Here is a 27,956-nt window from a genome sequence, read left to right on the forward strand (position 1 = left end):
TGGGCACCGTTTCTCACAGTTATAGTGCAATTAATGTATTGTGGAGTGGCTTTGCTGGCATGCAATCAAATATAAAAAATGTTTTAGTTTGCCCCACCAACATTTACATGATAAAATTGCCACCGCCTCCAGCCATGCTTGACCAAATCCAATGCATGAGGGGAGTGAACACGTGCACACTTCTGGAGAAGGGTAGGGAATCGGAACGCAGCCCAAACCTGCTGAACCCCTCTGGTGTAACTTTCTCCTCAGACCTCGTTAATCACAGATAAGCGCCTATCTGAAATCCTTTGTGAAGAGCCACAGCCATCAGAGTAGCGAGCTTCACAGAACTGAAGCAGAGGCATTCCTTTTGTGGACAATATTAAGTTATACTTTTTATGATACAATGTCTTTCATATACTGTACAATTCCTTTCATCCATTTCTTTGTTAGAAGTCCTAAGGTTTATCTTACAGTATGTAATGAAAATATAAAACAATATGACCAAACAAGTTCTTCCTTTATTATCATCAATGCTACATTCATTTTGACATTAACATGATTGAAGAAGTAGCCACAAGCCAATCTCTATTGATGATGGTACATATATTCAGCAACACGACATACCGGTGCGACCATTAAATAAATTTTAGAAATAGACCTGCAACCCCTGGCAAAGGCAATTGGAATATCAGGCACTAGAGTTGTTTGTTGGTGGTTGAGTGTGCTGCACTACTATTCCTGCAGGCTTGTCAAAATAGACTTTCACAAACAGGCTGTCCCCAAAAATACTTACGTAAAACTGTGAGTTACACGCACTCAAACTCTAAGTATAATCCTTTCCAATCCTTGTCATATGAAGACAAATGTAGAATACATAAAACAGTAGGGAACAAATGGTCACCGTGCACAAACGAGTGAAGTGGTGAAAAAAAAAAAGACCAAGGACAACCACCCGAGCCACTGCCTGTTCATCCCGCTATAATCCAGAAGGCGGGGTCAGTACAGGTGTATCAAAGCTGGGACCGAGAGACTGAAAAAAATCAGCTTCTATCTCAAGGCCATCAGACAGCCACCACGAACATTGAGTGGCTGCTGCCAACACACTGACTCATCTCTAGCCACTTTAATAATTAAGAAATTGGATGTAATGTATCACGAGTCACTTTAAACAATGCCACTTCATACCCTACATTACTCATCTCTTATGTATATACTGTATCATGCCGTTCGGCCATCACTCATCCATATATTTATATGTACATATTCTTCTTCATTCCTTTACACTTGTGTGTGAAATTTTAGATTACTTGTTAGATATTACTGCATGGTCGGAACTAGTAGCAGAAGCATTTCACTACACTCGCATTAACATCTGCTAACCACGTGGTGTATGTGACCAATACAATTTGATTTGAAAACAGAAGGGCAGATGGTTGATTGCACGGAATGTGACACCTGACCACAATATTAAGGTCAACTGTCAAAGGACATTAGAACATACAACAAATAACTAGTAGGGGAGAGACCATGACTGACTCTGAAATGGCACCCTATTTTCCCTTGCATGCCATTTCAGACGGAGGCCATTTGTGAGTGCAGCACACACAACTCTGTACATATCAGGTTATTAACAGGTAGAGAGAATTTAGTCACAATGAACACAAAATGATGCATTCAAAGATCCCAGATACAAGGCTGATGTCACTATACCTCCTCAAACTGTCCTTCCTCAGAATTGTCCCAAACAGTCGCAGCCACCCGGAACCAAATCTCAACTTCATACAAAAACCTTCAACAAAGTAACTTGGTCTCTCCCCACAGCTTAGTCATTTGATAAAATACCACCATGCACATATGGCTAGTTCCAAATGAGATCCTGGACAGATATCAAGACTACAGAACATATTTAAAAAGGCCATAAATATAGTAAAAGTAAAACAGACTTTACATTCAGTAAATCAACAGTCAGAACCATGTAGCTGATCCGCTTGGCTTGTGATGCATTGTGACGTTGAGGCTTAAAGAATTACGTTTTTTTTCCCGCAGTGGGTCTTTGAGACAATGGGAGAATCTCAATTGCATACTACTTGCATCCTCTCTCCTCGCCTCCTTCAAGAAACCCAAAGTTACCTTCTCTGACCTTCTCCTCCAATGGGTTTTGAGAAAGAGGTGAGGACATGAGAAGTATGCAGTGGAGATTCTCCCATAGAAGAGCCCATTCTCACCCTTTTCACATTATCGTGCCAACCCAAACCGTACTGGCTCAGATTTTGGTTTCACATTTTCCTTTCTAGCGTGGTTTCAGCCAGTACAGTACAGCTTGGATTGATTCAGTAGTGTGAAAAGGACCTCTCTCTCAGGGAGTAGTATGTTTCTGTCAGTGTTATAAATGTTCTATGAGTTGGTTTAGAAACCCAGAGGGTGAGGAGCGACGATGCCTCCATTCTCCACTACGGCAGCAGATATGGCCTTCATGTTCTTAAAGACCTGGGTGGTGGAACTAGACTTCAGGTCCTTGACGTTCTTCATGATCCTGTCATAGGCCTGGTGGTGGAGGGAGGAGAGGGGGGCAGAGATGAGACTTGTGTATGTACAGTGTGCACACACACACAATATAGTGTCAAGAAAAAATATGTGAACCCTTTGGAAATACCTGATTTCCGCATACATTGGTCATAGGGGCGGCAAGTAGCCTAGTGGTTAGAGCGTAGGACTAGTAAACGAAAGGTTGCAAGATCGAATCCCCGAGCTGACAAGGTAAAAATATGTTGTTCTGCCCATGAACAAGGCAGTTACCATTGGCCAATGGTGGCATTAAATAGGCCAACCGGGAACCCATTGTTCCCCGGTAGGCCTTCATTGAAAACAAGAATTTGATCTTAACTGACTTGCCTAGTTAAATAAAAGGTTAAAACAAATTGATAATATTTTCTTTATTTAACCAGGTAGGCCAGTTGAGAACAAGTTCTCATTTACAACTGTGACCTGGCCAAGATAAAGCAAAGCAGTGCAACAAAAACAGTTAAACAGTTAAAAACAATAGAAGAATCTGTATATAGTGTGCAAATGGAATAAGGAGGTACGGCAATAAATAGGCTAATGGTGGCGAAGTAATTACAATTTAGCATTAACACGGGAGTGATAGATGTGCAAGTAGAAATACTGGTGTGCAAAAGAGCAAAATAAGTAAATAAAAACAATATGGGGATGAGGTAGGTAGTTGGATGGGCTATTTACAGATTGGCTGTGTATAGCTGCAGCGATCGGTAAGCTGCTCCAATAGATGATGCTTAAATAGTTAGTGAATGAGATATAGGTGCTCTGTCAATAGGCTGCTGGAGCACGTGCTACGGGTGGGTGTTATGGTGACCAGTGAGCTGAGATAAGGCGGCGCTTTACCTAGTAAAGACTTATTGAGGACCTGGAGCCAGTAGGTTTGGCGACAAATATGTAGCGAGTGCCAGCCGACGAGAGCATACAGATCGCAGTGGTGGATGGTATATGGGGCTTTGGTGAAAAAACGGATGGCACTGATCGACTGCATCCAGTTTGCTGAGTAGAGTGTTGGAGGCATTTAGTTTTACTAGCGTTTAAGAGCAGTTGGAGGCCACGGAAGGAGTGTTGTATGGCATTGAAGCTTGTTTGGAGGATTGTTAACACAGTGTCCAAAGAAGGGCCAGATGTATACAGAATGGTGTTGTCTGCGTAGGAATCACCTACAACAAGAGCGACATCATTGATATATACAGAGAAAAGACTCGGCCTGAGAATTGAACCCTGTGGTACCCCCATAAAGATTGCCAGCTCTTTCAGAACATCTGCTATCTGGATTTGGGTGAAGGAAAAGCTGGGGAGGCTTGGGCAAGGGGTTGAGACACTGTTGGCTGGGGTTGGGGTAGCCAGGAGGAAAGCATGGCCAGCCGTAGAGAAATGCTTATTGAAATTCTCGAATATTTTGGATTTATTGGTGACAGTGTTTCCTAGCCTCAGTGCAGTGGGCAGCTGGGAGGAGGTGCACTTATTCTCCATGGACTTCAGTGTCCCAGATCTTTTTGGAGTTAGAGCTACAGGATGCAAATTTGATCGTCATCTAGGTCACAACAAAAGACAAACACAGTCTGCTTAAACTAATAAACACACAATTCTAAGTTTTCATTGAACACACCGTGTAAACATTCACAGTGCAGGGTGGGAAAAGTGTGTGAACCCTTGGATTTAATAACTAGTTGACTCTCCTTTGGCAGCAATAACCTCAACCAAACGTTTATTGTAGTTGCGGATCAGACCTGCACAACGGTCAGGAGGAATTTTTGACCATTCCTCTTTACAAAACTGTTTCAGTTCAGCAATATTCTTGGGAAGTCTGGTGTGAACAGCTCTCGAGGTCATGCCACATCTCAAATCGGGTTGAGGTCAGGACAATGACTGGGCCACCCCAGAAGGCATATTGTCCTCTGTTAAAGCCATTCTGTTGATTTACTTCTGTGTTCTGGGTCTTTGTGCTGTTGAGTCATCCAACTTCTGTTGAGCTGCAATTCGCAGACAGATAGCCAATATTCTCCAGCAAAATGTCTTGATAAACTTGGGAATTCATTTTTTCATCGATGATAGCAAGCGGTCCAGGCCCTGAGGCAGCCCCAAACCATGATGCTCCCTCCACCATACTTTACAGTTGGGATGTTTTAATTTTGGTGTGCTGTGCCTTTTTTTTCTCAACACATAGTGTTGTGTTTCTTTCCAAACAACTCAACTGTAGTTTCATCTGTCCACAGAATATTTTGCCAGTAGCGCTGTGGAACATCCAGGTGCACTTTTGCAAACTTCAGACGTGCAGCAAATGTTATTTTTGGACAGCAGTGGCTTCTTCTGTGGTGTCCTCCCATTAACACTATTCTTGTTTCGTGTTTTACATATCGTAGACTCGTCAAGAGATGTTAGCATGTTCCAGAGATTTCTGTTTATAGAATAAAACAAAATTTTTTTTTTTACCCAAACACTATAAATAGTAAAACTAGAGAAATGGATCATTTTGCAGTGGTCTCTTAATTTTTTCCAGAGCTGTGTGTGTGTGTGACACTTGCCTCGATACACCAGGTTTCACACAGGATCTTCTCATGCTGGGCTGAGGCATGACCCTGGCTCAGAGAGCGGGAAGCCCTGAAAGAGAGAAGGAGATATCATTCCAATTCATGCTTTCATCTTTTTCACAGAATATAGCATGCTACACAAATGTCAACCTATATTTCTACTGGGGTCGTTCCAAACCCACCATCTCATATTGTTCTGAAATAGTTTCTGTAGTTAGAAAACAGATAAGATTATAATTCCTGCAACAACATTTCTGAGAATCTAAGCTAATTGATTCAATCCAAATTGCCCATTTTAATTTATAGGATTCATGTAATGTATTGTTTAGTCATCCTAAGTAATGCATTCATTCTTCTTTTATGTTAGTTTTTTATCCTATTCGGAGAAATCTGTCATTGAAGTTTAGGTTTAATTCCCATCCTACATCCTGATATTACCAGGTTCTGACGTCTAGATGGTTCTGTTCCCCCCTCAATGTTAACGGGATAGTTTACTCAAATTACAAAACACATATTGGTTTCCTTAGTCTATGGACAAGGTATGACAGCAACCCAAGCTTTGGTGATGTTTTCCTGGCCACTGTTTCAAATGCTAACATTTTAGCACTTGTGGCACAAATCCAATACAAGTCAATGGTTTATATTAGCATTTCCCGCTTCATATACAAATCATCTAAGTAGCATAATTTAGTTACTTTAGGAGGATTTGAACATGAATCGTAACTGCTAATATATGTACCATTGACTTGCATTGGATTTGTACCACAAATGCTAAAAAGCTATAATTTGAAATAGTTTCCAACAAAACCAAAGCATGGGTCGCCGTCATACACTATGCAGCGCATTCAAAAAGTATTCAGACACTTCACTTTTTCCACATTTTGTTACATTACAGCCTTAATCTAAAATGAGTTAAATATATATATATATATTTTTAACTCATCTACACACAATATCCCATAATGACAAAGCGAAAACAGTATTTTTTTTTTAGAAATGCCTATTTACATAAGTACTCAGACCCTTTGAGCTCAGGTGCATCATGTTTTCATTGATCATCCTTGAAAGTCCACCCATGGTAAATTCAATTGATTGGACATGATTTGGAAAGGCATACACTAGTCTATATAAAAAGGTCCCACAGTTGACAGTGCATGTCACAGAAAAAACCAAGCCATGTGGTTCGAAGGAATGTCCGTTGAGCTCCACGACAGGATTTTGCCTCGGAAGGGTACCAAAACGTTTCTGCAGCATTGAAGGTCCCCAATAACACAGTGGCCTCCATCATTCTTAAATGAAAAAAGTCTGGAACCACCAAGATTCTTCCTAGAGCTGGCCACCAAACGGAGAAATCGGGGGAGAAGGGCCTAGGTCAGGGAGGTGACCAAGAACCCAATGGTCATTCTAACAGAGCTCTAGAGGTCCTCTGTGGAGACTGGAGACCGTTCCATAAGGACAACCATATCTGCAGCACTATCAATCAAGCACATGACCGCCTGCTTGGAGTTTGCCAAAAGGCACCTCAAGACTAACTATAGAAACAAGTCTCTGGTTTGATGAAACCAAGATTGTACTCTTTGGCCTGAATGCCAAGTGTCACATCTGGAGGAAGCCTGGCACCATCTCTACAGTGAAGCGTGGTGGCAGCATCATGCTGTGGGGATGTTTTTCAGCGGCAGGGACTAGGAGACTAGTCAGGATCAAGGGAAAGATGAACGGAACAAAGTACAGTGAGATACTTAATGAAAACCTGCTCCAGAGCATTCAGGACCTCAGACTGGGGCAAAGGTTCACCTTCCAAAAGAACAACGACCCTAAGCACACAGCCAAGACAATGCAGGAGTGGCTTCGGGACAAGTCTCTGAGTGGCTCAGCCAGAGCAGAGACTCAAGCATCTCTGGAGAGACATGAAACTAGCTGTGCAGTGAAGCTCCCCATCCAACCTGACAGAGCTTGCAAGGATATGCAGAGAATGGGAGAAACTCCCCAAATACAGTGCCAAGCATGTAGCGTCATACCCAAGAAGACTCGAGGCTGTAATTGATGCCAAAGGTGCTTCAACAAAGTAGGGTAAACAAAGTAGAGTTTTTTTACATAAAAATGTGCAAAAATTTCTAAAATCCTATTTTTGATTTGTCATCGTGGGGTATTGTGTGTAGATTGATGAGTGACAAAAAATTATTTAAGAAATTGTTGAACAAGGCTGTAATGTAACAAAATGTAGGAAAAGTCAAGAGGTCTGAATACTCCAAATGCACTGTATATACAAAAGTAATTCGACCCCCCTTCAAATGAGTTGATTCAGCCATTTCAGCCAAACCCGTTGCTGACAGGTGTATAAAATCAAGCAAACAGCCATGCAATCTTCATAGACAAACAATGGCAATAGTATAGCCTTACCGAAGAGTTCATTGACTTTCAACGTGGCACCATCATAGGATGCCACCTTTCCAACAAGTCAGTTCCTCAAATTTCTGCCCTGCTAGTGCTGTCCCCGGCCAACTGTAAGTGCTGTTATTGTGAAGTGGAAATGTCAAGGAGCAACAACAGCTCAGCCGTGAAGTGGTAGGCCACACAAGCTCACTGAACGGACCACTGAGTGCTGAAGCGTGTAGCTCGTAAAAATCGTCTACATAATATTCTGTCCTCGGTTGCAATACTCACTACAGAGTTCCAAACTTCCTCTGGAAGCAACGCCAGCACAAGAACTGTTCGTCGGGAGCTTCATGAGATAGGACCTTGAGCGTGGCTGAGGTGCACACGGAGAAGGTATGGTGGGATTCGAAATGGTCGGTAATCTGTTTGTTGACTTGGCTTTCGAAGACTTAGAAAGGCAGGGTAGGATAGATATAGGTCTGTAGCAGTTTGGGTCAAGAGTGTGTGTCCCCTTTGAAGAGGGGGATGACCGCAGCTGCTTTCCAATCTTTGGGAATCTCAGACGACACGAATGTGGGGTTGAACAGGCTAGTAATAGGGGTGGCAACAATTTCGGCAGATCATTTTAGAAGGGTCCAGATTGTCTAGCCCAGTGTATTTAGAGGGCAAGTGGGTTAGGATGATATCTATGAGGGTGCCCGTGTTTACGGCTTTGGGGTGGTACCTGGTAGGTTCATTGATCATTTGTGTGAGATTGAGGGCATCAAAGCTTAGATTGTAGGATGGCTGGGGTGTTTAAGCATGTTCCAGTTTAGGTCGCCTAGCAGCACAAGCTCTGAAGATAGATGGGGGGCAATCAGTTCACATATGGCGTCCAAAGCACAGCTGGGGGCAGAGGGTGGTCTATAGCAGGCGGCAACGGTGAGAGACTATTTTAGAGTGGTGGATTTTTAAAAGTAGAAGTTCAAATTGTTTGGGTACAGACCTGGATAGTAGGACAGAACTCTGCAGTAGATTGCAACACCGCCCCCTTTGGCCGTTGCCTATCTTGTCTGAAAATGTTGTAGTTAGGGATGAAAATGAGAATTTTGGGTGGTCTCCAGGATTCAGACACGGCTAGAACATCCGGGTTGGCAGAGTGTGCTAAAGCAGTGAATAAAACAAACTTAGGGAGGAGGCTTCTAATGTTGACATGAATGAAACCAAGGCTATTACGGTTACAGAAGTCATCAAAAGAGAGCACCTGGGGAATAGGAGTGGAGCTAGGCACTGCAGGGCCTGGATTCACCTTTACATCGCCAGAGGAACAGAGGAGGAGTAGGATAAGGGTACGGCTAAAAGCTATGAGAATTGGTCGTCTAGAACGGAGAGTAAAAGGAGGTTTCTAGGGGCGATAAAATAGCTTCAAGGTATAATGTACAGACAAAGGTATGGTAGGATGTGAATACAGTGGAGGTAAACCTAGGTATTGAGTGATGAGTGGAGTCTCTAGAAACATCATTGAAACCAGGTGAGATCATCGCATGTGTGGGTGGTGGAACTGAAAGGTTGGATAAGGTATAGTGAGCAGGGCTAGAGGCTCTACAGTGAAATAAGACAATAAACACTAACCAGAACAGCAATGGACCAGGCATATTGACATTAAGGAGAGGCATGCTTAGTCGAGTCATCATAAGGGTCCAGTGAGTAGTGAGGTTGGTTGGGGTCATGTCGATTCAGACAGCTAGCCGGGCCATAGGTAGCAAGCTAGCATAGGATGGAAGTCTATTTTTAGCCACCTCGTGCATTTCCGTCGGTAGATTAGTGGGGTCCCGTGTGGTAGAGGGGATCAATCCAATTGGCAAAATAGATATAGAGACCCAAGAAAAATTGTCCGATAAGACCTATTCAGATAGCAGCCGATAAGACAGCTAACGATTAGCGGGTCGCAGATGGGCGTTCAGGTAACATTGCGACGAAGGGGCCAGTTGGATAACTCCCTCAGGCAGATAACGTCGGTAGTCCAGTCGTGAAGGCCCGGTGGGGCTCCACATCGGCAGTAAAACGGGTCCGGATAGGTGATTGTAGCCCAGGAGAGGCTGATGGAGCTCTTCAACTGGCTAGCTCCGGAATAATTGATATTTGCTCCGGGATCGACGTAAGTCAAAAGCTAGCTAGCTGCAAGATCCAGGTGTAAATGGCTAGCTCCTGGCTAGCTCCTGGATTTCAGATGAGGTAAATAATACTTTATTTTTTAATTGGTGAGGCGGGTTGCAGGAGAGTGTTTTGAAGTTCAGTTTTTGGAAAAGCAAATGTATAAAAAGATATGCGAAGAAAGGTGACACGACGAGGACAAAGGACGTCTGACTGATGCGCCAATAGAACTAAGTTTTCGCAATAATGTCCCATCATCTAGTGGAAAGCCTCCCCAGAAGAGTGGAGGCTGTTATAGCAACAAAGGGGGAACCATCTCCATATTAATGGTCATGATTTTGGAATGAGATGTTTGACAAACTTCTGGTCATGTAGTGTACCTGGTTAATAGACTGCTTACAGGCAGGCGTGTCAATTTGGTATGGCAGAGTATTTAAAAATAAACATTTTTTTACACCTTTATTTAACTAGGCAAGTCAGTTAAGAACAAATTCTTATTTACAATGACAGCCTAGGAACAGTGGGTTAACTGCCGTGTTCAGGGGCAGAACAACAGATATTTACCTTGTCAGCTAGGGGATTCAATCTTGCAACCTTTCAGTTACTAGTCCAAAGCTCTAACCACTAGGCTACTTGCTGCTCCCAGTCACCATACCCTAACTCAAGATTTTTATTTTTTTAATTGGCTACTAAAATCATTCCAAATCTGATTAAAAGGCAAATGCAGTTTAGCGGTATAAGAGGCTGGCTTTAGGACCATGTGGACTGCTCAGAGCTGGCGGGAAGGGTCTTTGCCTGGCTGGCTGGCTTTAGGACCATGTGGACTGCTCAGAGCTGGCGGGAAGAGTCTTTGCCTGGCTGGCTTTGGGACTAGCACATCGATACAGCTGCAGTGAACATCAGGATTTTTCTCTTAAAATGGTGGAGAGGTAGAAGACCTCTCTCGTAGAAAGCATGGCTAGGTAACTGCTATTTGACCTGACATGAAACTAGAATCTTTAACTACTGGGTTAAAACCATTTTTTTCACCAAAATTGCAGGAATAGCACGATTTGGTGTTCAGAATCTGATAATATCAGCATGTAGGATGGGACATAAACCTACATTTCAATGACTCCTAGTTACTTTACCCCGCCTTCATGAACATATCAATTACCTCATACCCCTGCACATTGGTCTGGTACTCCTTGTATATAGCTCCACATTGGTCTGGTACTCCCTGTATATAGCTCCACATTGGTCTGGTACTCCCTGTATACAGCTCCACATCGGTCTGGTACTCCCTGTATACAGCTCCACATTGGTCTGGTACTCCCTGTATACAGCTCCACATCGGTCTGGTACTCCCTGTATATAGCTCCACATCGGTCTGGTACTCCCTGTATGTAGCTCCACATTGATCTGGTACTCCCTGTATGTAGCTCCACATCGATCTGGTACTCCCTGTATATAGCTCCACATTGATCTGGTACTCCCTGTATGTAGCTCCACATTGATCTGGTACTCCCTGTATATAGCTCCACATTGATCTGGCACTCCTTGTATATAGTTCCATTATTGTGCATTTTATTCCTCGTTACTATTTTTATTTATTTTCTACTCTGCATAGTTTGGAAGGGCTCATAAGCAAATATTTCATTGAAATTCGGGCAAATGTGACAAATAAAATTTGATGACTAATTTCTCTGAACAGAAAATTAAATTCACTGAGAATACATTACATAGGATGAAGAAACAATACTCTTGAGCCACAGCTCCATACTACATGTCAGACACAGAGAACTGATACTACATACTCGTTGGGGTGGGATTGGCAGGGGTGTGGCGCGATTCCTTGTCTAACTCATTGTTAAATAAAAAGCTGTCCAAATCGGATGTGAGGTACTATATTTACCGAATATTCTAGGATTCCTAGAAATTAAAAAACGGCCAATTTGGAAGCATTTAAACAGCTTAAAGGAAAATTCCACACCAAAACTATATTTTGGTATTTGTTTCATTAGTCAATTGTTGATGTAGTCCCAAAATGTTTTGCACGTCAGCAATAAAGATCTATACCTTTCAAAAATACAGAAATTCAGCTGGTATGATGCTGCAGATCTTGATGGCTGACATGCAAAACATTTCGGGACTAATGAAACAAATAACAAAATATCGATTTTGGGGTGGAATCTTCCGTTAAATTTCTCAGCGATCCGACTACATTTCAACAGAATAATGATGCAGGAATGCCAATCTGATTTGTTTCTAACAACAAGTTTTTTCAGAGAAATCTGAGATGGTGGGTGTGGAAAATCCTCTTTCTTGTGCTTTTTGAAGTGGAACGACCCATTGGGTAAGAGTGGACCACAGAGCAGCGTTGAGGTCACAAAACCAAAAGAACATGCCATACAGTAAAACACCAGACAACATACAGCTTCTAATACAGCATTTCTACAAATAAAACATGTTTAGTAAGGATCCGTATTACCTGGACAGGACAACAACCATAGCATACAGGTCAATGGCACTGTCTGCCACTCTCTTCAGCACAAACTGCTCATCTGCAATGGAGGAGAAATAACATTACAATACAACCATATTGGCCATTAAACACTACCCAGCTAGCACATAACGTTCTGAGCACCATATGTTTCTTAGAGCTTGGTCAGAGCGTGTTGTCCTATGGTTATTTTACATACAACCTTCACACAACGTTCTGGGTATGGTGCAGGATACCCGGCTAGCAGCATAACGTTTTCTACAGGTTTACTCATGGCTCTATTTTTAAAAAAGGCATGTTCTCAGAGCATTCAGAGAATGTTAAGAAAACGTTCTTCTGTGGGAATTTAGTACTTCTGCATAACGTTCTGCGAGGGCATTTTGAAGTTAAACCTTACTAATGCTTGTGTACTGAAATATCCGTCTTAACTCGATAGATAAGAGAAGTGTGTGTGTGCGCATTAATAAGAGGCCTGTTCCAGCTGTTCTGTGTGTGTAGAATGACCATGATATCTGGGCGCTCAGCCAAGAGCTGACAGAAACTCACTGGTTCCTCTTAGCTTAACTGAAGACAGAGCCGTGTTAAATTAAAAGTGTTCAATTCTGCCCACCAGTGATAGAGCTATTGTTCGGTTTGGAGCCTGTTTCTGGGCGAAAGATTCATAGTTTGAGTGTGTGACCAGTACGACCATACATCATCTGGGCCGACAGTCAAAGGCACTTGCTTGCCCAGCTTGGGGGAACCGTTGAGCTACTGTTCGAGGTAGTATGTCTGGAGTGACTTCCTGTCATTCTGGCCATATTGTCCTCACTCAGTTGCGACAGACTGAGGCAACCTTTTCACCCAGTTGTCTCTACACACACACACACACACACACACACACACGCACTGCAAATGCTTGCATTGGGTAGCTTGACTAAATAAATGCTCCTGTACTCTTTGTACAGGGGGCTCTCACTCCATTTCACCTGCATGGGTGGTGTGACCAGCCTCCTTATTATAATACCTTTTTTAATAAAAGTAACACCATGATTGATTATTGATTTTAACTCTCCTCATTATTAGATAAAAGAACATTTCCACCACCGTTTTCTGCAGGTTTCCTCATGTTTCATTTTAAACTCAAACTTCTCAGAACATTCAGAAAACTTCCCATAACAAAAACAAGAAAACATTAGTAACGCTCAAATAATGTTCTAAGAATTATTTAAAAACATATATTCCATTTTGAGCTTCAACAAAACCTTTATCCTCTCACTTGTTATGGGGTCTGTTTGAATAGACAAATGTACAGCTTTGTATCAGTAAAATAAAATACAAATATATATAAAAAACTTGACATGCTACCTTCATTCTGGTTCTCATAACCTCCCAGCAACCTAAAAATGTATGTTCCCAGAACAGTCGAAAATGTTCGCTTCCATTCTCAGAGCTTTTAAAAAACATTTTGTTTTACTAGTGTCAGGAAATGTATGGCTTCGTTCCCAGAACCAATGGGGAAACAAAAACCTACGTTCCCACAACTTTCAAGGATCCAAATGTGCTAGTTGGGTATCCTTAAAATCAGGTTCACACATTTAGTTCTTCTTAGGTAGGTTGACAGTGTATTATAAATACTCACGGAGGATGTTCTTGCCGTGTTTGAGCAGCATATCCTCAACAGTGACTCCAAAGTGCTCGATAGCTTTAACAGCCTGGAAGAAATACGGACGTCAATCAACTGGGAGTCTTAGACTTACGGTGACATTATGGCATGGATGGATACATACAGCCACAGAGGTCAATGCAAGCTTTGAATCTCTCTCACCAGATTTCCACTGTGAGACAACTCCGGATGGACTGATCCCTGTAGAGTGAGCCCAGTGCTCAGACCTGCCGTCCTGGATAACAAGAAAGAGACAGATGGTTAGGGAGGGTCCAAGGACATTTAAAAAAAATATATATATATATATATATTTTATATATGTTTTTAAATTGGAGGATGATTCAAAAAATATTATACGCTGGTCATGTAATTATTACCCCAGAATGTCTGTTATTCAAAGGATGATTCAGACAGGACTAGTTTTACTGGAGAACGCTGGTCATGTAACCAAGAGTTGTCGGAACTAGAAGCACAAGCATTTCGCTACACTCGCACTAACATCTGCTAACCACGTGTATGTGACAAATAAAATGTGATTTGATTTGATGTAATTATTACCCCAGAATGTCCGTTATTCCAGAGGATGATTCAAACAGGACTAGTATTACTGGAGAACGCTGGTCATGTAATTATTACCCCAGAATGTCTGTTATTCCAGAGGATGATTCAGACAGGACTAGTATTACTGGAGAACGCTGGTCATGTAATTATTACCCCAGAATGTCTGTTATTCCAGAGGATGATTCAGACAGGACTAGTATTACGTTATTGATTATTCAGACAGGACTAGTATTACTGGCTGGTCATGTAATTATTAATTATTACCCCAGAATGTCTGTTATTCCAGAGGATGATTCAGACAGGACTAGTATTACTGGAGAACGCTGGTCATGTAATTATTACCCCAGAATGTCTGTTATTCCAGAGGATGATTCAGACAGGACTAGTATTACTGGAGAACGCTGGTCATGTAATTATTACCCCAGAATGTCTGTTATTCCAGAGGATGATCCGGATGGGATTCATTTTTTTCTTTATTTGTCTTGTACAACATGAGATTTTTTGGTATTTGTTTTTTTGCTACTGCTCGACTAAAGAGATCTGTCGACCAAACTATCGACTAGTCGACTAAATGGGGTCAGCCCTAGTGTTGCTGTTCCAGTTTCAACTGACCTGAGCCCTAGGACCATGCCCCAGGACTACCTGACATGATGACTCCTTGCTGTCCCCAGTCCACCTGGCCATGCTGCTGTTCCAGTTTCAACTTCCACCTGACTGTGCTGCTGCTCCAGTTTCAACTGTTCTGCCTTATTATTATTCGACCATGCTGGTCATTTATGAACATTTGAACATCTTGGCCATGTTCTGTTATAATCTCCACCCGGCACAGCCAGAAGAGGACTGGCCACCCCACATAGCCTGGTTCCTCTAGGTTTCTTCCTAGGTTTTGGCCTTTCTAGGGAGTTTTTCCTAGCCACCGTGCTTCTACACCTGCATTGCTTGCTGTTTGGGGTTTTAGGCTGGGTTTCTGTACAGCACTTTGAGATATCAGCTGATGTATGAAGGGCTATATAAATAAATTTGATTTGATTTGATTTGTGTTGACAAGTGGGCTTCTTAAACAGCGTGTTACACACTGACCTCTTGGCCCTCTTGGTGATCTCTCCAGCCAGCAGCCCAGCGTTGCCCAGAGGGTTCTTCAGAGCCTTCTGTAGAGACTTCAGGTGCTTCCCTGCATCCTGGAAACAACAGGAAGATCAATACCATTCACTCTCCATATCGCACACAGACATTGAAAACGCCATAGGAATAGAATTACTACAACAGGGACATATATTGGGTAGATTGAATATGGCCTCCGGCCCACCCATTATGAGACAGTGACTTGAATGGGGATTGCCGTTCTTGTAATTCTACTTAAAAAACAAAGACAGTATGATCGTTCAGACAAAATAGGGGACATGTAGTGTACCTGGAATCCGTTGAGAGCCACAAACAGTCTGAGAATGTCGTTGGTTCCCTCAAAGATCCTGAAGATTCTAAGATCCCTCATCACCCTCTCCACACCAGAGCCCTGGATACAGACCACAGGAAACAGCCATAACATGTCAGTCTTCAGGGCCTCCCGGGTGGCGCAGTGGTTAAGGGCGCTGTACTGGGCGTGAACTCTGGGTTCACGCCCAGGCTCTGCCGTAACTGGCCGCGACAGGGAGGTCAGTGGTAGGGAAATCCTTGTCTCATCGCGTGGGCCGGGCGCAGTGTGCGCCAACCAAGGATGCCAGGTGCACGGTGTTTCCTACGACACATTGGTGCGGCTGGCTTCCGGGTTGGATGGCGTTGTGTTAAAAAGCAGTGCGGCTTGGTTGGGTTGTGTATCGGAGGACGCATGACTTTCTACCTTAGTCTCTCCCGAGCCCGTACGGGACTTATAACGATCAGACAAGATAGTAGCTACTAAACAATTGGATACCACGAAATTGGGGAGAAAAATTGGTAAAGTTCAAAAAATAAAATAAAAAATATATATAGTCATGTCTACACACCAACAATGTCCATTGTAGTGATCTAAATCTATTTCTACAATGGACATTGTTGGTGTGTAGACATATTTCCAGCTTACTTTCAAGACATTAAACCAGGATGAAAGTAAGCTGTAAATAAATAGGGCGGGTACGCCGTACCAGTCGAACATGAGTCAATCACAATAGTTCAAACTAAAGATGCCAAAAACTGTAGGCTATTATTTATCAGTCGCATGAAACATGAGCGAATGGACTTGAAAACATGTAGAATACGCTCCAAAATGCAGTGGCTGAGACGCACGGACGGCAGATGACATCAATTCAGGTTACTTGTAATAAATGACAAATCACTGAATTTCATTCATTCTATTTTTTGTGTGTTTTGTAACAGATGACTTTTCCATTCATTAAAATGGCAGGTGTACAGTATGGTTGCAGGAATTATTTTAGAGTGGATGAAACAACAGCTCAAAACAATGTTTTAATGTTGTACAGAGCTGGTCTTCTTAAACAATCCTTATTTAAGAGCCGTCATTTTATTGTGAGGAACTGCAGTTTTAAAATCATTTTTTTCCTGTTTCGTCCTCTTATGCGAGAGACCATCAAGTTTATGACACGTTAAAAAAGGTCATTGCAGGCTTTCTGGGTCGCAAACAATGACTCCTCTATTTGGTCAGACGTTGAGACTTCTTTTTCGAAATACTCCTTACAGGAGCTTTTATTTTTCAGAAGCTTCAAAATCTGTAAAGGATCACTGCAATAACCCCATTCCACTTAACACTCAAAGCATGGAGGAGATCAGTTCAATGTTTTTTGGGAAGGTCCAAACTAACCTCTGGATACTGGCTTTAACTTAATAAGGGCACAGCTTAATTATTTATTTGCTGATTTTATTGTCATTTGGTTGAGAAATACAGACCCCCCAAAGCAGGACTTCTTCTTCTTTCTACAAGTAAGACATTATATTTTGAAGAGCACCACCTTAATTGACAACCCTGATGTGTCCGTCATTGAATGAATGCTTTTTTTCCCCACAAAGGAAAATGTCTTAAGTTTGTTTTATGATGCTTTAAGGTCCTTTTCTACTGTCAACACACAGAGGGTGAAACAAGTGTGGGAGAAAGAATTGTCTGTTACTATTGATGAAGAGATGTGGGAGGACATTTGGATATATATTGTTTTAGCATCTCTATGCAATCGTACTAGAGCAATCCGGTTCAGAATAATACACAAATTGATTTATCAGCCATTACGCTGCAAGGATTTTCTTACAATGGTGGTGGTGGTCTATTTGTTTCAGAATTACACTGTATGTTCCATGTGTTGGACCTAACTTCTTTCTTTAAACTGAGCTTTTGTGTTTAATTTCTGACTGTATGTTCGTTTAAAATGTATGTATTGAGAGATACAATGACGGAAACAGGGTGAGAGTGGTGGGGAGGAGGATATATATATATATATATATATATACACACACACACACACACACGTATGCAGGTGTGTGTAAGTGTGCACTGTTTTTTAATCATCTCTTAATTTGGGTGGAAATTGTGAAATGACAATAAAAAAAAAATACTGTATAAAAAAAAAGTAACAAATCTTTTCTTCCAGGTCCAAAGAGATCCTATTGAATTAATAGAAATTCTATATGTCATTCTATTAGGCCCATAAAAAAAGGTTTTGTGCATTTGCATACCGGTAAGAAATTCTATCCATTTTCACATCTGTATAAAGCACTATATTTCTATGTACGACACACACATAACCCCTCCCAACAATCCCAGCAGCCATCCAGTGACGCAGACTCACCTTCATGAAGCCCATTCCTCCCATGACCTGGATACACTCATCTGTCACTTCCCAGGCAGCCTCCTATACGAGAAAGAGACAAGGTTATTATAGTTTTATATTTGTTTTCATTTCTATTACTTAAGATTATTTTGCTTTACAAAAAACATTTCTATTTCATTTTTATATTATTTAGTTTCAGTTTGAGTGTTAAGGACAGAAAATAGCCAATGCGTGGGAGGCTAGGAGTTATTTATGTGTGGTATAGTTTGTGTGTTTTTGGGGATGTCACTTCCTGCCACTGTGGGGCAGTAGTACATAAGGTTATGGGGCAAGCCACAAGTTGGGTTTAAAGGTCGACTGAGTGAGATGACCTAGAATAGATGCCCAAAGTAAACAGTAGTAGCAGGTCAATTTCCGCAACAACCGCAAAGCTAAACTTCTCTGCTGTTGCGGTCCTGTAGCGTACGAGTTGTAGCAGTGTGAAGTAGAGGCACGGGTCTGACAGATCCGATATCCGACCCTGGACCCGAGCGGGTACGAGTCCTAAATTCTGACTTTTTGTCTCGGATCTGGGTCAGTTTGATATAATTGCCATGAGTATCAGGTATGTTAATTGAATGTATGCGAGTGGATGAGAACTGTGTTATCGGTGTCAGCCAATTGCAACACAATAAAACGTATAGCTTATGTCCAGCTGAAACTGGTTTCGGCTGCTCACGTCACATGTTCCTGCTGAGAGCGCGTGAAAGTAGCCTTGGCTACTGTTGATAGCAAAGATGGAGGCCTTTTTCATTTTAAGTAAAATACAAGTTAGAGGAGGAAGATTATAGTGAAAAGTAGCCTATAAGGGGAATGTCCTTGGGGACAAGTTTTAGAGGACAAAGGTAAGAAGAATTGTTGGCCAGGCCAAATAGAATGTGTGCTACTCGCTAAATCAGGTTTGATGCAACTTATTTATTTTCGTATTTATTATCATTTGTTTTATCATTAGGCTATAATCATGACTATTATAGATGTATTTAAGAATCAAAACCAGTTCTTTATATATGCAAAGTGTTTTGTTGAATTTTGTTGATACATTTATAATTGGCTAAATTAAGTTTGGACTGTCATTTTAATTGTGTGCTATATTTAGTTAGAGATGGGTTAAAAATAGGGCTGTTGGAAAATAAATGGCCTTAGCAATTGCTGACAATTGTTGAGTTCTTTTGAGACATTTTCATTGGCCAAATTAAGTTAATGTTGTGTTTGCCACAATCTAATAGAATTACCGGTAGGCCTATTGGGTTACTCTCACTCAAACCATGGAAAGGGAAAAACCTAAGGCGAGATGCAAAACTTAATGACGCAATATAATAACCTGTTCCTATTTTCCTTATAAACATTTAACTGACTTGTAGACTTGATATTAACCTAATAAAGTGAAGAAACCTTTGAAGGTTTCTTCCTCACTAACTCTCCGACAGTGAGGCGAGGAAGAATGTTTTAGGCCCAACAGCGTTCCAACTAACTCTCCGACAGTGAGGCGAGGAAGAATGTTTTAGGCCCAACAGCGTTCCAACTAACTCTCCGACAGTGAGGCGAGGAAGAATGTGAGGCGAGTGAGGCGAGGAAGAATGTTTTAGGCCCAACAGCGTTCCAACTAACTCTCCGACAGTGAGGCGAGGAAGAATGTTTTAGGCCCAACAGCGTTCCAACTAACTCTCCGACAGTGAGGCGAGGAAGAATGTTTTAGGCCCAACAGCGTTCCAACTAACTCTCCGACAGTGAGGCGAGGAAGAATGTTTTAGGCCCAACAGCGTTCCAACTAACTCTCCGACAGTGAGGCGAGGAAGAATGTTTTAGGCCTAGCAGAGTAACTCCATTAATCTAACAATATAATGCTCATCTTTATTTTTTTTAAAGATTGAAAATATGCAGATTAGCCTCCTTCTGAACACCTGACAAGTAGCAGACAGGTTACTGGATCAAATCCCCGAGCTGACAAGGTAAACATTTGTCGTTCTTCCCCTGAGCAAGGCAATTAACCCACTGTTCCCCATTGTTGTACAGCTGACTAGGTATCCCCCTTTCCCTATAAAGAAATGCATGTCGGTGTTGGGAACATGGCGCTGGTATATCTAGGCCTAAACATCTCTTCCTTTAGATTTAGATTGGAAATATTAATATCATACAGTGGACAACTAGACCTATACAATGCCCTGTTGCATTCAGCACTCAAATCTCAGACAGCTGAACCATTGTTTTTAGAAAAGAAAAAAAACATTTAAAAAATATGCTATAAATTTGAGTGTGCTACATATCGATTTTGATTTGTTAAAGATAGTTAAGGACACGTAACTGTGGATCATTTGGCCAATATCGCTTGTTTATTGAGGAGGTTTCTTTCTCTCTCCCTCTTTCTACTCTCGAATCTGAACGGGTCTCTCAGATCCGAACCGGCACAGGTCTGTTTGGATCCGTTTATCCACAGGCCTTTTTAGGTCCGACTGCCCTCGGGTCCATTCAGAACAGTTCTGTTTTAAAAAAAAAAATGTATTTATGTATATCTGGCCGGGTGGGAAAGCCAAGGATCCAGAACGGATCTAACTTTTTGGACACCTCTAGTGTGAAGCGCACCCTTCTTGAATCGTGCACATCTCAATGGGCTTTTGTTAAGTCAAGCCTTTCAAAGTGAGTTGCATTCTGGGCAGGCAACTTGTCTTACGGTCAAAAAAAACACTAATCTTATTTTAGTATTTACAGTCTATGCTGGATCAATCAATACATTTTCTGACGGATTCAAATATACATTGTGTGTCCTGAAGTTTCTTAACAAAGTGCATTCAGTTTGCAATGTATCTTATGGAATATTTACACAATTGAAGTAATAGTTGTGAAATGCTTAAAAGAGGACAGGATAAAACCCAGACAGTGCTGTACTCACAGAGGCAAAGATTTTGCTGATGGCCGCTTCAATGTGGTAGTCTTTGGATCCACTATCCATGTTCCCACTGATCATGTAGGCCATGGACTGAAAGAAAGGGGAGAAGAGGACATGACAATCCCAACAGGATACCAAAATAAGCTCCCGTCATCAAGGCAAAGGGAGGCTACTCTGAAGAATCTAAATTCTCAAATAGATTTTTGATTTGTTTAACACTTTCTTGGTTACTACATGATTCCATCTGTGTTTCATAGTTGTGATGTCTTCACTATTATTTTACAATGTAGACAATTGTAAAAAGAATGAAAAACCCTTGAATGAGTAGGTGTCCAAACTTTTGACTGGTACTGTACCTACATGTACGGTCACAAGAGTCAGGCCTCCTTATTGTTCCTAGAATTTCTAAGTAAACAGCTGGAGGCAGGGCTTTCTCCTATAGAACAACATTTTTTTATGGAATGGTTTGCCGATCTTTACTGAACTCATCTCTGTAGTAGGTCCTGTGATTGAATGTAGTCTGACCTCTGACCCTATTATGTGGGCTGAGTCACTGGCTTGCTAGTGCTCTTCCATGCTGACCCTAGGAGGGGTGCATCACATCGTGCCAGGCTTTTTTCGCTATACTCAACTTGAGTGGGTTGAGTCAGTGACGTGACCTTTCTGTCCTGTTTTGCACCCCCTCGGGCTCGGGCCGTGGGGGAGATCTTCGTGGGCTATCCTCAGCACTGTGTAAGGGTAGTAAGTTGGTGGTCTGTTGATCTTCCTCGGGTGGTGTGGGGGCTGTGCTAGGCTCAGCCTGTCCTATCTGGTGTCCTGTGTGATCTTAAGTATGCTCACTCTTGAATGCTCACTCTTGAATCTTGAAGAACAATCTGGCCTTAAATGGCCATGTTCTGTTATAATCTCTACCGGGCACAGTCAGAAGAGAACTGGCCACATCTCAGAGTCTGGTTCCCCTCTAGATTCCTGCCTTCCTAGGGAGTTTTTCCGAGCCACCGTGCTTTTACATCTGCATTGCTTGCTGTTTGGGGTTTTAGGCTGGATTTCTGTACAGCACTTTGTGTCATCTGATGATGTTCTATAAACACATTTGGTTGATTGAGTAATGGATTATGATGTGCATTATGCGATTGCTTCCGTCTTTCTGCCAGTGGCTGTAAGCAGACCATGCACAGGTGGCGCCTTAATTGGGGAGGATGGGCTCGTGGTAAAGGCTGGAGCGGAATAGGTGGAATGGTTTCAAATACATCAAACACATGGTCTCCAGGTATTTGATGCCATTCAACTTGGTCCGTTCCAGCCAGTATTATGAGCCTGTCACCCCCTCAGCAGCCTCCACTAATACCATGTCAGCTGAAGTGTGGTGAGCATTCTGAAGTAAAATGGCTGCCAGGGCATCACACATGGTGGTGGTGGAGGGGAGTTTCTCCTCATACTATGTAAAAGAGCGTTGAGTGTGTGGAAAAGCAAGATATAAATTGATCATCAATCAATAGATAGTCTGTGTACCTCAGTGACATATTGCAGCATAGTCATGCGTGCCAACTTCTCCTGGATAGCTCCATAGGTGTGGATCTTACTGCCAAACTGGACCCTGTTGGCTGCATGGTCCACCTGGGCAAAGAGACAGGACAGGCGTCAGTATGGGAGGTCAAGAAGTGCTAAAACCAACACAGTAACAGAGCTTCAATGAGACTAGACAGACTCAACTGAAGGGCAAATAGGAGGTAACACTTTATTTGGAGAGTCCCACACAGCGTTACTCACAGCCTGGGTGATGACTCCCTTCATGGTGCCGGAGAGGGCGGCGGCCATGCCGAACCGCCCGTTGTTGAGGATGGCCATGGCCACCTTGAAGCCGCCGCCTACCTCTCCCAGGACATTCTCAATGGGTACCGGGACGTTCTCAAAGTACACCTCCGCTGTGTTGGACGCCTTAATGCCCATCTTCTTCTCAGGGGGACCGCTGGAGGAGGTAGAAGGTAAGGAAATGTCAACGATACACGTCCAGGGGGACCGCTGGAGGAGGTAGAAGGTAAGGAAATGTCAACGATACACGTCCAGGGGGACCGCTGGAGGAGGTAGAAGGTAAGGAAATGTCAACGATACACGTCCAGGGGGACCGCTGGAGGAGGTAGAAGATAAGGAAATGTCAACGATACACGTCCAGGGGGACCGCTGGAGGAGGTAGAAGGTAAGGAAATGTCAACGATACACGTCCAGGGGGACCGCTGGAGGAGGTAGAAGATAAGGAAATGTCAACGATACACGTCGTCACGTTGTTGTGTCTTATCTACCTTAGATTAATGCATTGACAATATGTCACCTGGATAAGAGTGTTTGTTTAGGGCCTCCCGAGTGGAGCAGCGGTCTAAGGCACTGCATCGATCCCGGGCTGTGTCACCACCGGCCATGACCTGGAGTCTCATAGGGCAGCGCACAATTGACCCAGCATCGTCCGGGTTAGGGGAAGGTTTGGCCGGGGTGGCTTCACTTGGCTCATCGTGCTCTTGCGACTCCTCGAGGCGGGTGTTTCCTCTGACACATTGGTGCACCTGGCTTCCGGGTTAAGCGGATGGGAATTAAGGAGCGCGGTTTGGCCGGTCATGTTTCGGAGGACGCATGACTCGACCTTCGCCTCTCCTGAGCCCGTTGGGGAGTTGCAGCGATGAGACAAGATCGTAATTTGGGGGGGGGGGGGTGTATATGAAAAGTGGTTGCTTAAAGCCTGAAATTAAAACATTTTTGTTTTGTCTTTTAGTCTGCAACTTCTTTAAAATGTGGATGTGCATGTTCAGGACAAAAACTTCTTAAAATATTCACTAAAAACAAGACTATGGACAGACAGAAAATATAGAGACTGGGATAGTCATTAAATCAACAATCATGTGAAGCTTCTAACAAGAAACATACAGTACATACTCTTACCTAAATTCCCCCATTTCAGACCTCCCTCTTCCAATCCCTCCCTTTCTCCATCCTTCCATATCTTTATCCATCACCCATCCCTCCATCCACCACTCACTGTGTCACTCCTCCGAAGCTCCTCTCCACAATAAAGGCTGTGATTTTGTCTTTCATTTGTCCTGTCTTCTCATCCATCATGGGCATCTTGGCAAACACTGTGAAGATCTCAGCCAGACCACCATTACTGACAACACAGACACAGAGTCAGGATAAGTCAAAGAAAACAATAGCAATACTGTATACAACCACAACTCTATATTGTGAGCAAGGAGGACTACAAACCTGACTCAGTTACACCAGCTCTGTCAGGAGGAATGGGCCAAAATTCACCCAACTTATTGTGGGAAGCTTGTGGAAGGCTACCCAAAACATTTGACCCAAGTTAAAAGGCAATGCTACCAAATACTAATTGAGTGTATGTAAACTTCTGACCCACTGGGAATGTGATGAAAGAAATAAAAGCTGAAATAAATATTTCTACTGTTATTCTGACATTTCACATTTGTAAAATAAAGTGGTGATCCTAACGGACCTAAGACAGGGGATTGTTACTAGTATTAAATGTTATGAATTGTGAAAACTGAGTTTAAATGTATTTGGCTGTGTATGTAAACTTCCAATGTAGCTATGACTGTGTACAGGACATAAACCACACAGTGTTTGCGCCATACTAAATGATAGCACAATGTTGGTGGTCCTGCAGTACCTGATCCAGATCTTGCCTCCATTGAGGATGTAGTGTTTTCCACAGGGAGAGAGGGTAGCGAGGGTCTTTATGGACGCAGCGTCAGAGCCACTGGCGGGTTCAGTCAGACAGAAAGCTGCCAGGGTCTCACCTAGATAAAAGAGGAAAGAAGAGGAGGAAAAAGAGAATTAAGGCCAACAGATTTGAAATGCCTTCTACGTGGAATTACAGTCTAGGTATAACAATAGATAGGCAGAACCAAATAAAATGACTAAGAGAGAGTAACGACAAAGCCTCTTTATTTTACCTTTTACCGACTAGGCAAGTCGGTTAAGAACAAAATGTTATTTTCAATGACGGCCTACTGGGGAACAGTGGGTTAACTGCCTTGTCAGGGGCAGGAGGACAGATTTGTACCTCGTCAGCTCGGGGATTTGACCACTAGGCTACCTGCCGCCTCTCTCTCTCACCTGTGGCCAGCTTGGGCAGGTATTTCTCCTTCTGGGCGGGACTACCAACCAGCAGGATGCCCTTGAAACCGATGGACTGGTGGGCACCCAGAGTGATGCCAACCCCCAGGTCGTGCTGGCCCACGATCTCCACCAGCCTGGCATACTGTTCAATAAAAAAAAAGGAGGTTAAAACATTAGTGTACTTAATTTACACAGTACTCTAACAGTCTGGTGTACTATTGTCAGAGGACACAAAGGTAAAAAAAAAAAAACTTAAAAAAACTGCTGAGTCTTGAAGGTTATTTTGCAGCCATCCTTATCAAGAGCAACATGCATAGCTCAGTTTCATGCTGACTTGTTTCGACATGGATATTCTACCACAGGCACATCATTCTTTATCCAGTGGTCTAAGACATGGCTTGAACTTTATGGTATCATCCTTCACAAACAGCAGCTACGCCACCAACACCTTACAGTGCCTCCAGAAAGATTTTTACACATTTTATTCTAATATATATATATATATATATATATATATATATATATATATATTTATATTTTTTTTTTTTTCCCCCTCAGCAATCTACACACAATACCCAATAATGACAAAGCAAATACAGGTTTTTAGAAATATGTACAAATGTATATATATTTTTTAAAGTAAATATCACATTGACATAAGTATTCAGACCATTTACTCAGTACTTTGTTGAAGAACCTTTAGCAGCAACTACAGCCTCGAGTCTTCTTAGGTATGACGCTACAAGCTTGGCACACCTGTATTTGGGGAGTTTCTCCCATTCTTCTCAGCCAATCCTCTCAAGCTCAGTCATGTTGGATGGGGAGCATTGCTGTACAGCTATTTTCAGGTCAAGATATGTTTGATCGGGTTCAAGTTCAGGCTAGGCCACTCAAGGACATCCAGAGACTTGTCCTGGAGTCACTCTTGCGTCGTCTTGGCTGTGTGCTTAGGGTTGGGGCGGTAGGGTAGCCTAGTGGTTAGAGCGTTGGACTAGTAACCGGAAGGTTGCAAGTTCAAACCCCCGAGCTGACAAAGTACAAATCTGTCGTTCTGCCCCTGAACAGGCAGTTAACCCACTGTTCCTAGGCAGTCATTGAAAATAAGAATTTGTTCTTAACTGACTTGCCTAGTTAAATAAAGGTTATAGTTTTTTTTAAATGCCTAGTTAAATGAAGTTAAATAAATAAATAGGGTTGTTGTCCTGTTGGAAGGTGAAACTTTGCCCCAGACTGAGGTCCTGAGCGCTCTGGAGCAGGTTTTCATCAAGCATCTCTCTGTACTTTGTTCGTTTCATCTTTCCCTCAATCCTGACTCGTCTCCCAGTCCCTGCCGCTGAAAAACATGCCCACAGCAAGATGCTGCCACCACCATGCCTCACCGTAGGGATGGTGCCAGGTTTCCTCCAGACGTGACGCTTGGCATTCAGGTCAGAAAGAGTTAAATCTTGGTTTCATCAGACCAGAGAATCTTGTTTCTCATGGTCTGAGAGTCTTCAGGTGCCTTTTGACAAACTCCAATCGGGCTGTTGTGCCTTTTACTGAGGGGCTTCCATCTGGCCACTGTACCACAAAGGCACCTGAAAGTGGTGCAGAGATGGTTGTCCTTCTGGAAGGTTCTCAGAGGAACTCCAGAGCTCTGTCAGAGTGACCATCGAGTTTGTGGTCACCTCCCTGACCAAGGTCCTTCGCTTCCTCAGTTTGGCCTGACGGCCAGCTCTATGGAGAATCTTGGTGGTTCCAAACCTCTTCCATTTAAGAATTAATGGAGGCCACTGTGTTCTTGGGGACCTTCAATGCTGAAGACATGTTTTGGTACCCTTTCCCAGATCGGTGCCTCGACACAATTGGATTTTGCTCTGACATGCAACTATGGGACCGTATATAGACATACGTGTGACTTTCCAAATCATGTCCAATCAATTGAATTTATCAAGTTGTAGAAAGATCTCAAGGATGATCAATGGAAACAGGATGACCCTAAGCTTAATTTCGAGACTCAAAGCAAAAGGTCTGAATACTTCCGGAAATAAGGTGTTTGTTTTTTATATTGAATAATTTAGCAAACATTTCTAAAACCCTGTTTTCGATTTGTCATTATGGGGTATTGTGTGTAGATTGCTGAGGATTAAAATATTTATTTAATCCATTTTAGAATAAGGCTGTAACATAACAAAATGTGGGGGGAAAAAAATCAAGGGGTCTGAATACTTTCCAAAGGCACTGTATATGCATCATTGCACACGTGTGCTGGTATTTCTGCTGACCTGTGTATTATGTGTTGGTACAGTACTCTGAATAGACTGTGTTCTTGCTGTATAGAGGTAAAAGGGTATCCCTGCTTACCTGCGTCCTGGTTGGGGTATTGCTCTTAAGGTGTGTGTGTGTGTGTGTGTGTGTCTGTCTGCGTCCCTATGTGTTACCCCCAGGTCAGTGTGTGTTTTTAACTATGCTTGTTGGGAACCACAATTCCCCACAACAATAGTAAACAAACAAAAATTTGACCAAATAGGGACATTTTGTTATCCCCACAAGGTCAAATGCTATTTCAATGGGGTTTAGTGTTAGAAACTAGGGTATGGGTTAGGGAAAATATAATTTGGGGGAATTGTGTGTCCCCACAAGGTTAGTTGTACAAAACTGTGTGTGTATAGAGATAAAGGTGTATGTTCTCACCTGTGTGTTGGTGAGGCCCACGCCCCCAAGGTCCTGGGGGACCTGCAGACCAAAGGCCCCCATCTCTTTCAGGCTTTCCATGGTGCTGTCCTCCACCTTCTCCAGGGAGTCATTCTTTGCTGGGTCATTCACCTCCTACAGCATACCATATATACAGTTGAAGTCAGAAGTTTACCTACACTTTCATCTGTGAAGAGCACAGGGCGCCAGT

General features: G+C 42.6%; 1 protein-coding gene across 1 annotated transcript in view; it reads right to left on the bottom strand.

The window, feature by feature from the left end:
* Positions 1-483: 483 nt before the first annotated feature.
* The window catches only part of acadvl (acyl-CoA dehydrogenase very long chain), a 32,764-nt gene continuing 5,291 nt past the window's right edge, over positions 484-27,956 (bottom strand). Inside the window, exons 6-20 of the mRNA XM_029629972.2 lie at positions 27,746-27,880; positions 25,070-25,214; positions 24,621-24,750; positions 23,973-24,098; positions 22,715-22,913; positions 22,457-22,561; positions 20,948-21,034; positions 18,040-18,102; positions 15,681-15,782; positions 15,350-15,447; positions 13,871-13,943; positions 13,685-13,757; positions 12,052-12,124; positions 5,067-5,142; positions 484-2,529 (exon numbers count right to left, since the gene is read on the bottom strand). Of these exons, the coding sequence (XP_029485832.2) occupies positions 2,392-2,529; positions 5,067-5,142; positions 12,052-12,124; positions 13,685-13,757; positions 13,871-13,943; positions 15,350-15,447; positions 15,681-15,782; positions 18,040-18,102; positions 20,948-21,034; positions 22,457-22,561; positions 22,715-22,913; positions 23,973-24,098; positions 24,621-24,750; positions 25,070-25,214; positions 27,746-27,880 (1,623 nt within the window). The 3' untranslated portion in view covers positions 484-2,391. The remainder of the gene's footprint in view (positions 2,530-5,066; positions 5,143-12,051; positions 12,125-13,684; positions 13,758-13,870; positions 13,944-15,349; positions 15,448-15,680; positions 15,783-18,039; positions 18,103-20,947; positions 21,035-22,456; positions 22,562-22,714; positions 22,914-23,972; positions 24,099-24,620; positions 24,751-25,069; positions 25,215-27,745; positions 27,881-27,956) is intronic.

This window comes from Oncorhynchus nerka, linkage group LG23 (genome assembly GCF_034236695.1).
Source record: "Oncorhynchus nerka isolate Pitt River linkage group LG23, Oner_Uvic_2.0, whole genome shotgun sequence".
In the NCBI taxonomy this organism is placed as follows: domain Eukaryota; kingdom Metazoa; phylum Chordata; class Actinopteri; order Salmoniformes; family Salmonidae; genus Oncorhynchus; species Oncorhynchus nerka.